We start from the raw sequence: 10,844 nt of genomic DNA on the forward strand, positions 1-10,844 counted from the left end.
CTCTCGGGGCGTCCAATCACTTTTTGTTTTTTTTCCAGCTCGGGACGGGGCCTCCCACAGAACTGAATGGCTCAGGTTGTGTGTGTGCGTCTGTGCGCATGTGTGTGTGTGTGGGTGTGTGAGGGTGGGGGGTTATGTAACAACAGCTGGAGCGCAGCCACCTCGCCAACACGTCTAGCAACATACAAGTCGTAATCGCAAAGGCTCCAGACGTTCTCAGACGCGTGTTCAGACAAGTACGTGTGTGTGTGTGTGTGTGTGTGTGTGTGTATGTGTGTGTGTGTGTGAGTGCAGGAGTAACGCTACTGTAAGCGTGCGTGTGACCCACATTGTCGAAGGTATTTAGGTTAGAGACGCAGCGATGTGCAGCCTAGAAAATATGCAGTAAGCATGTTCAGCTCCGGGGCTCCCTCGACACTCAAGAAGCTACGCTAACATGCTAAATGGCTTTAAAAAAAGCCTTAAAAAGACACTTATTCAGACGATAAAAAGAAACAACAACTCATTATTGGAGCCATTATTTCCCGCGGGGTTGGAAAAATGCCAAATGTGCAGAGTAAGCATCGGACCGTGCACAACAAACACAAGTTAGACAACGAAATCTTTTTATCAGTGATTTGGGCGCTCGCCGCGAACAATTCCATCGCACGGGTTTTGTTTGCTTCAGTTGCTGATGCGCAGCCATCACAGACAGGTTGGACAAAGCGATTTGTATTGTTTTGCCATGAAAGGTTGATTAAATGTGTTAATCCATCGTCAGGTTGACGTGGATTTTAGCACATGCATGGCGACTTCTTTGCCTTCATGGAAGCGGCGGCGCTGAATGGCCTTTGCTAGTACACTGAAGAGTAGGGGGAGGGGGGGGGCAGGCGCTTGTTGTTTCCTCAAGGCTTTAAAATGTTACTGTCTTTAGAAATGAATTGTCAGCTTGGCTTTACTTCAAAAAAAGTCTGTGTGTGTGTGTGTGTATGTGCGTGTGTGCTGTTTTTTTAAGAGAGTGTTTCCCTTGCACAATGATGTAACAGGATGCAGCAAGACACCAGAGTGAGTAATTACCAAGCGTAACATTACATAAACCCTCAAATAAATACATGCTGAATATATTTTCTGGATGCACAAATCCTAAAAAAATATATATATTCATAAATAATACAGCCATTCGCAAATAATAAAAAATACATTCTTACATTTTTACCAGACTTTTTTCACTTTTTAAAAACATTTCAAGTGTGTTTTTGCAAAAATGTAGTCCGGCTTGAAAGAAGACAAGAGATATTTGTCACATATGCTAAGCAGCCAGTACTTGCCAGAAATTCCTGCGTTTCTTTCAGTATTGTTGTTACTTGGTGCGGAAGCTCTTTGCGGACCATAGCTTGCGCTCTGATAAATGAGGACAAAAATGTCAGGAAAAGCCGACTAGAACATCTGAGCCTGACATGGTACTTATTAATCAGGCATTTTTAATGGCATCAGGTGTGTGTTGACTTCCAGTTAACATGAGTTTGAGTGCATTTGGTTGATCCTCGGTTATGAGGGTGTGCACACTTGGGCGATCACATTATCATCCGGTTTCATTTTGACGCTCCCACTCACATGTTCTAGGTGACGTAAATGATGCGAAAAGTTTCGAAATGATTTCTCATTTTATGATATTACAAAAATTTCAACAGGGGTGTGTAGACTTTTTATATCCATTGCGATCATGTGGCTTTGCTGCAGTGTTCAAGCATCTGTGATACAAAATTAATGGTGTTTGCTCTTTGACTGTCAAGGCAGTGCAGTGTGTACTTTGATTAGGGCCCGTCCGATTAATCGGCAAACCAATATTGCTTTTAAAATCTGGCATGTCCATTTATTATTTTTTATTTATTTATTTTTTTTACACACTAACGTGTGACTTCAAGTTGGTGCCGTGAGAATGGCTGTCTTTACAGCAGCTCCTCTACATTTTGTTCGTTCTTTTTTCCTTTCATAACTTTGCTGCTGTAAATTGGGAATTTCTCCATTCTGAGACGAATAAAGGTATACTTTTCTTATCTTGACAACATAAGGCAAAATTTATGACATTCAACCACTCCACCCAAAAAAAAAAAAAAAAAACCCACACAGATTTTTCTCTGCTAAGTTCAACACTAAAGTATAAAATATCGTATAACAGTCACATTTTCTGCTTGTAATTCATATCGTCGTCGTGGGCATTTTCAAATGAATCGGCCAATTAATCGGGTATCAGAATTTTAATCTGCTGTAGATCGAAATTGACCTAAAAATAAATAAAGAAATGAATCTAATCGGTCTGGCCCTCATTATTGTATAGATTGATGCTCAGTGACATTCCAGTCAGTCTTGCATCCATCTGACGGTGCATGCACATTTACTGACTTCTGCCCACGTGTCAACTTCACAATCATTAACCCAACTCGGGGGAATGAGCCCAACGGTCAAGAGTTGCAACGGTGTTTGTGTGAGTGAGTTTGTGTTGTGCATCGAAAGAGTGGGGGGGTGCAGGGGGGTGGTCTTGGGTCCACTGGCTGCTCCTGCCTGCTATGTGTTTCCTGTGTCGCAGTTTACTGCTTTTTAGAGCGGGAAAAATGTGCTTATGTAACGGTCATGTGACTTTGCCAGAAATAGTGAAGCGGGGCTACAGCTGCTGCCTCTCCTCATGCAGCTCGCCTCCTTGGCTTTTGGCACAAAAATGCAATGGACGCCAGGACGTACAAAAAGCGCACATGAAAACAACTCCAAAAGCATGAAGACACACACACACACACACACACACACACACACACACACACACACACACACACACACACACACACACACACACAAGCTCATTATGTAGAGCGAGGTCATGCACTGGGCTCGCAGGGGTCTCTGTGTGTGTGTGTGTGTGTGTGTGTGTGTGTGTTGGGGATGCCAGATACAAGGATTGCAGTGTGTGTGTGTTTTTTTTCAAATTGCCAAGTGGAGCGGCATGGACTGCGTGTGTGTGTGTGTGTGTGTGTGTGTGTGTGTGTGTGTGTGTGTGTGTGTGTGTCGGCGTATGGCGCTCCGAGTTTCAAGAAGGGAAGGATGGATGGATAAATGGAAGAGGAGGAAGAGGAAAAGGAGGAAGCCGACCGGCTGTATCCGAGGGCGAGTCGCGGGGCTCGTTAGCATCTCTGTCGCGCCTGCCTGCTCCTTGGAGACACTTCTCGAAGCCAACATGCGTCGTTCAGTAGTATTCTGCTTTCATTTTGGAAGGTGTCGACTTCCTGTTTCGTGCTGCTTTTCTCGACTGGCACGGCGTATTTCCAAGTCTTGTTTCTTTGTGCTCGGTGAAGATGGAAACGTAGTATGCTAGCTAGCGACTTGGGAGGGAGCGGATTATTCCAGAATTGGACCACAAAGAATTCAATGCCGCTGTTTTCATTTTGCAAAAGAGCGATTTCAATGTTTTATGGCTGCAATGAAGTCTGCGGGATGTATATCTTGGTGATTTATATCCATATGGCAGTGACTCTTCTTGATCGTTAATCATGGTTTTCCTCAGGATTTTGAACCGTTGCCAAATCTCATGATTTTGATGCCGCATAATGACACTTTGTCCATCTGACGTCATCGTTGTCTGTTTCAAAGGTGGATCAACAATAACTCCAATTTGGTGAAAAAGCTCATCCCTCATGATTTTGGGGGGGGGGGGGGACTTCCCCCCAAAATATTAAAACAATCTTGGAAAAAAAGAATGTGTGAACCCGCAAGTGCCCACCCGCAAGTATGCTGGGGTCGTCCAAGCATCAGTCAAATCGATTGTCAGTATTTCATGAAAGTTGATAAATAACTCAGAAATGTCAGCTTTTCATTGGACAAATCACAACAAACGTGCCCTCTGCTGGTTCATGTGGAGCGAGCACGGCACTACTTTGCCCCCCAAAAGTCGAATCATACACTGACTTTCGTCATTTGTTTCCTAGGCCAGCACAACTACCTTTGCGCCGGGAGGAACGACTGCATCATCGACAAGATCCGACGGAAAAACTGCCCGGCGTGCCGCGTGCGCAAGTGCCTCCAGGCCGGGATGAACCTCGGAGGTGAGGACTCGAAGTACCGTAGCTATGATGCTAATGCAAGCAAACACCCATTCCTATCATTGAAAAACGAACCTATTGCTGTCACCGATCGGTAATCAAGACTCACCCACCCCTAAGACTTGCGTGTGGTGCACCGCAAGGTTCAATCTTAGGTCCGATTTTAGTTCCCATTTACATGCTGCCTCTTGACCAAATACCTGAGTGCCACAAAGTCTCCTTTTGACTGTGCAGATAAAACACATTTATACTTTCAAACGACACTATTAGCTGCTGAAAAAGAACGCCTTTATGACATCAGTTGGTGGAGCCACACCCAAATTTTTCCAACTCAGCAAGTGGAAATAATTCTCTTCAGCGGACGAAAGGCAACCAAAATAGTTACATCCGCCAAATATTGAGGAGTCTTTTTTTTTTTTTAATTCAGATTTCATCTTCACAGCTCACATCAAGGATCGTGATTAGCGTAATTGTCTCGCTCTTCATTCATGCAGACTGCTCACCACGTACACCACCACCCTCACTCGAAGAAGTTTGATGAAACTCTTGATTCCCAAAGCCCGCACTATTGATTTATTTTTTTGCTCGGTCATCTTCGCTAACTGCGGCTAACGCTGCGCTCCTTCCGACAGCTCGTAAATCCAAGAAGTTGGGCAAGTTAAAGGGCGTCGGCGACGACCTGCAATCAACCAAGGAGAGCCAGCCGGCGGCCGGCGTGGACTTCCTGTCGTCGGAGAAGGAGCTTAACGCCAACGCCGCCAGCGCTGCCTTGATGCCCCGCGGGGCCAGCGTGGTCACACCTTTCCTGCCGCCGTCCATCTGCAGCGTGCTGGAGCTCATCGAGCCCGAAGAGGTGTACTCGGGCTTCGATAACACGCAGCCCGACACCACCGACCACCTGCTGTCCAGCCTCAACTGCCTGGCCGGCAAGCAGATGGTGCGCATGGTCAAGTGGGCCAAAGTACTTCCAGGTTAGTGCGGACGGACGGACGGGTGGCCTCGATGCTATTTTGGGCTTAGCTTTTTTTTTTTCTTCTTTTTTTCATTTGAATAGAACGACATTTGGAGCAATAACGTTGAATTGAACAGTGCATTCAAATACGAACAACAATCACGGTGATGAATGAAATACGACGTAGTGCTATAAAGTAAAAATTTAACGTCCTGATTCCTGGAAAAAAATTTTAAAAAACGGAGAAACATTTCTGATTGGACAGTATTTCGTAAATTGTGATTTTAGTTTCGCACGTTGAACCTTCCACTTTCTATGAAATGTCAGTCCACAGAGCCTCTTGTAATGCAATTGCACGTTTTAATGAAGACGATATTCATGCCCGCGCTCGCTCGCGTTGTCTGCAGGGCTTCCCGCTTTTCTTTCCTTTCAGGCCCGGAAACGGTTTGGCAAATCTTGCAATGAGATTAGCGACGGAATCCTATTTGAGCGTTAAATAGAAATGTGGACTTAGAAGAGTGAAGGCATTTACGTGGCGGCTCTGGCCAGATGTTGCCTCTGATGCGTCTCATTAAAGTGCAGTTAGATGAGATAAGGATGTTCCGTCTGTGAATATCAACCGGTTAGCTTCAAAGTCAGAGGCCTATTAAATCCCATCCTGTTACGTTGCCTGTCAAGTTGCCCCATGAAGAAAGAAAAAAAAAAGGGAAAGAAAAATCAAGCTTTGATTTTAATGTACAAAATGATTGGGATAAAAATCCTTCTCTTTTTGAATTAGCCAGTTTTTTTAAAAAATGGTTTTTGGGGGGTTTATTGTGAGTCAAATGAAATGATTTTTTTTTTTTTAAACGAATCTTTTATATAAAACCTGAACCGGCCTTGTTTTGTCATTTTATTTAAATATAATAAGAATATAAAATAATCCTAATAATATATCATATTTTTTCTTAATTTGTGTGATTTTGACACTCTTTTTTAACGATAGCAAAGTAAAAAGTAAAGTAATTGTGAGTCAAATTACCCGGTACCTTATTTTTAAAACTTAAAAATTAGTTATGCCTCTTTATTTAAATACATATTTAAAATTTATTTTTAAAATATTATTTTTTTAATTATGGCTGTACTGTGACATGATTTTTCAGGTCAAATTGTCTTTTTGCACATTTTTTTCTCATGTTAAAGCTTATGCTAGCCTTGTTCTTTTTATTACATATTTGATTTGTCAAATTTGAGTTACAAGTGTGCTCAGGGAACCAACTGAACTCGTACGTCGAGGCAGCGGCCGATCGCATGACGGAATTCGAGCGACGTGTTTCGGAATGAGCGCGGCGACATCCCCCCCGTGGACGCAAATAGTCCCAACGCCCGGCGGATAAGTCACTCGTCTGTCCTCAGTTGGCTTTTTTTGGGGGGTGGGGGTGGTGTTGTTATGTGGAGCACCTCGCCAGGCATTGATTGAGAGTTTGGCAGCGTTCCCGTTCAGGCGTCTATTTCTGGAGGCCCTCGCAAAGGCATCATAACCAGAATCCTCAATGGGATTTTGCATGTTAGCCGCAGAAGCGGCGTTACCCTCTGACGTGCACATTGCAAATAAATCGTAGCGATAATGCGACACTCGGGAAAAGATATGCGGCCCGCTCTGGGAAACTGCTGAAAACGCGATTTGTTTCGTTTGTTTACAACCGTCAGCAGACTTTGGTGAGGAATGTCGCCGTCCGGAGAAAAGCACGGGCTTCCAAATTGTAATTTTTGTATGATCAGAAACAGTTGATGGTTATCTGAAAAATAAAAAAATTGTTGCGTCTAGAGGCGCATTGATTAATCGACAACTAAACAATTATCACATGATCCAGTCATGGCATTTCAGCCTCTGAAGAATGAAAATTCTCCGATTTCTGTTGTCCTCCATGCCGTTTTTTTTTTGAATCAAAGGATGGAAATTAAAATATGCTTTTCTTCTTCCTTTGTGTTTTTTTTACCGATTCATCGATTAACCGCCCAAATAATCGACACGGCTGATGAATCAATTACGAACAATTTGTATCCGAACGTATGACCCAACACCGAAAAGCACCGCCGCGCCTTTGTTGTTGTGTCGAGATTGAATTTGTTTGTTCTTCCTCAAGGTTTTCGGGGCCTGCCCATCGAGGACCAAATTACGTTGATCCAGTACTCGTGGATGTGCCTGTCCTCGTTTTGTCTCGGCTGGCGCTCCTACAAACACACCAACGGACAGCTGCTCTACTTCGCCCCTGACCTCATATTCAACGAGTAAGTCCACACACACACGTACGCAAAAAAAAAACCCCAAAAACAAACCAAAAAAAACCATTTGTGGCATACCACATTGAAATCAACTCCCAAAGAAATTGGGGGTGAGGAGTTAAATTTTAGCCCGCCCATACTCTTTACATATTTTTAATCCACTTTTCAAACACACCAAAAATATTTCAAGTATTATGTGAGTAGAAAATACCATATATATTATTGTGCAAGGGCATCTAGCTCTCCTTTCCCACCAGTGATGGCATTACAGTAAGCTACAGTGAACCTCTCGATTTTTTGTATCATCTCTCAATAATTATTGCCCCCCCCCCCAAAAAAGTTTAATTGCAACATGGATGCCACAAGATGGCGTCAAAGCACTGCTTATTTGGAACTTAAACTCCCCAATTCATTTGAACAAGCTTTGTTGACACCAACACCGAGAACCACCAAATTTCATACACAAAACAGCAAAGAGGTCATTTTGTGAATGCCAAACTGCAAATAGGCAGTGCTTTGTGTACATTTCAAACACTTGAAATCGGCGATTCTCAAAGTGTGGTTCAAGGACACCGAGTGGTACTCGATCGACTCAATCAATTAAATGTTTAAATTGTGCGTAACGTTACAGTGGCTTCAACATACATAAATACAGTACAGTTCAGTTGTATTTCACTTTTTCGTACGATGTTTATTGAGATCAACATTTTATTGAACTTTTATGGGAAATACTTTTCAACTTAATTGAAGTATTTATTTTCATTTTTAGAAGCACGGTGTTAATGTTCAGACAACATCACTAGCTGACAATAATATTAAGTGTCTCCTTTTCACAAATAAATGGCTAGTTTTTGGATAAACACTTGGGCCTATTATACTACTGTCTCACTCATTTTGGTGGTACCTGCAGAGTTAACTTTTTTTTTTTAAGTCGGTATTTGCCTTAACCCTTTTAGGGAGAGCGGTTACAACAGTGGACAGCTTTTCAGGTTATCATTATTTGTGCATGAAAGGGTTAAATAATGAACAATATGGGCCGAGTGAGAACAATGAACGCCGAGTTCGGCAAAATCGAAGGTTTTAGAAGAAATATCACCGGTAGGATTTGCCCACAAAACACAGTAAATATACACGGACGGCTCAAGCAGGATGGGACGTTTGTCCCCCCTTTAAAAAGGAATTCTGATGTCACGCTTGGCCGGGGAAGAAAAAAAAATCTAATTGTTTCTTCAGCTGGACGCCGACTTGTGTCAGTTGCCCGAGCGCGAACGTCAGGATGAGTGCTTCTTCCAGCCGAGGGAAAAGAATTTTGAGACAAGTACAAACAATTTGGAGAGAAAATAAAGAGCAGCGAAAACCGGCAGCAGCAGCAGTGGCTCGTTTTAGACAGTGAGCAAGCAAGAAAACAGCTGGGGAGAATATGCGCAGCTACACTCAGCACAAAGATCACATTTTATTCTGTTGTGGTCGGCATGTTCGTGTTATGACCTGACATTCTGTATGTTGTAGTGACATGACATCAGATGTCATTGCCTTACGTTCGATTTATTTTACATTACCGTATTTTCCTCACTATAAAGCGCACCTAAAATCATTCCATTTCCTAAGTGCGCCTCATAATCCGATGCGCCATATCCATAGATCAATATTCAGATTTCTTGGACGTGGTATTTGAAATGTTCTGTAATGCGCTTTGTTACATTACAACTGCAGCGGTTGTGAAGGCTCTGTATAAATAAAGCTGGATTGTATTTTATTCCCTTTAGCGTAGCTCCATCTAGTGGATGCATAACGCAACCTAAGCCATTGTCGTAGCTTCTATTCTGTGCGCCTTATAATGCGGTGCGCCCGATATATGAAAACAGTTTTAAAATAGGGAATTCATTGAAGGTGTGCCTTATAATCCGAAGGGCCTTACCGTAAATACGCTATGTTAAATGTACATTACGTGAACAATATGCTAATTAGATATACAGTCAACTATGTTACGTTCGATGAACTTACAGTCGATAGACATGGCATTAAATGCAATATTATTTTATTAGATGGTCTTAAATGATGCGACGGCACATAAATCCAACATGTCCATAAATGAATACAATATAGTCGAGCCTCATTAGAACGTACCTCGAGGGACATAAGAGTAGTTCGTCGTAACCATTTCCAATAGTGTACGCCAACGACGATGTATAATACAGTGTGAACGTTTATAGGTGGAAAAACATGAACATGTATGACAGTGTAAACACGTCAATTACAAATACGCGTATATAAAGAAAAAAGGTTTTATAAGCCAAACGATTGTCGCGTTCCCACTTCACAACTGAAAACATTCAGTCAGCAAATGTTAGTCGCCATCGGCAACTAACTGCCAGTGCCGCCCGCGAAGCCAAGTGTCATCAGTTTAGGATGCGCCGCACCCCGAAGCCGTTTACGATCGATCATCTTTCCGTCTGTTAGCCTCAAACTCTGCCATGATTTTGTCGCCACTACGGATGATTGTCGGAATCGGCGACTTTGCCAATCGGTAGTTTCGGCGGAGCTTCGTCTGGGAGAGTCCTCGTTCGAAAGTGAGAGATCAATTCAGCTTTCACCGAGAGCGAGATTCGCTTCCGTTTTTGCGCCGTGCCTGCGCAAGTACAGCAATGCGGCTCGTTATAATGAAGTTTACCTTGTAAGCAAAATCAACAAATGGAAAACGAATGATGTGAAATTGGGATTTTGAAATGCGAACATGATAGCGTTGAAACGAGGTTCGACTGTATTGTTTCAACGCAAGTAATATAACTTACATTCTGTCGCCGAAATGTTTGACGTTATTTTACATGAAATTGCATGATTTTAGGTGACCATTTTATCTCTTACTCTGCCGCATCTTCGATATGCACATGCAATGCAAAATATACAAACGAGGTGCAGGCGTTATTTCTGTTCATTTGGGGTCACCATGCTCGAGTTCCGAAATGTGACTTTGAAGGTGTGTGGCTTTAAAAGGCGTGGCCTGGCCTGCCCCTGCTGAGTCACATCAGCGAATGAGAAATCCAGTTGTAGCCTAAGCAGCGACGCCGTGAATGAGATTTTTGTGTTTGAGTTTGTTTTGTTGACAAGTCACTGTGCTTCCATGAGGCGCAAACGAGAAATTTTGCCTCACAAACTGTTTCGAGGCCCAGGGGAGGTTTCTTCCTACGCTCGATATCTTTGCGAACAATACTTTCAACGATAAAAGAGTGCTTCCTTTGTCTCCGTGCCGCCACATTAACGATATCCTTCCTGGACCCCATTTTCCAGGGACCGGATGCAGCAGTCTGCCATGTACAGCCTTTGCCTGGGCATGAGGCAGGTGAGCCAGGAGTTTGTTCGGCTGCAGCTCACCTACAACGAGTTCCTCTCCATGAAAGTCCTGCTGCTTCTCAGCACAAGTAAGAAGCTACGAGCCCGTGTACAAAAAAAAAAAAAAAGACACCTGGTCACTATATTATCGGAAGGCTGTAATGTGACTTTTTTTTTCCCTCCCCCATCATTCACTCTCTACAGACGGTCACTATTCACACCCGTCAGTG

General features: G+C 43.1%; 1 protein-coding gene across 1 annotated transcript in view; it reads left to right on the forward strand.

The window, feature by feature from the left end:
• Nucleotides 1-10,844, forward strand: part of nr3c2 (nuclear receptor subfamily 3, group C, member 2) — a 59,457-nt gene that overhangs the window by 43,833 nt on the left and 4,780 nt on the right. Inside the window, exons 4-7 of the mRNA XM_019862414.1 lie at nucleotides 3,954-4,070; nucleotides 4,700-5,038; nucleotides 7,146-7,290; nucleotides 10,573-10,703. Coding sequence (XP_019717973.1) covers nucleotides 3,954-4,070; nucleotides 4,700-5,038; nucleotides 7,146-7,290; nucleotides 10,573-10,703 — 732 coding nt within the window. The remainder of the gene's footprint in view (nucleotides 1-3,953; nucleotides 4,071-4,699; nucleotides 5,039-7,145; nucleotides 7,291-10,572; nucleotides 10,704-10,844) is intronic.

Source organism: Hippocampus comes, unplaced genomic scaffold (genome assembly GCF_001891065.2).
Source record: "Hippocampus comes isolate QL1 unplaced genomic scaffold, H_comes_QL1_v1.1 scaffold7, whole genome shotgun sequence".
Classification (NCBI taxonomy): domain Eukaryota; kingdom Metazoa; phylum Chordata; class Actinopteri; order Syngnathiformes; family Syngnathidae; genus Hippocampus; species Hippocampus comes.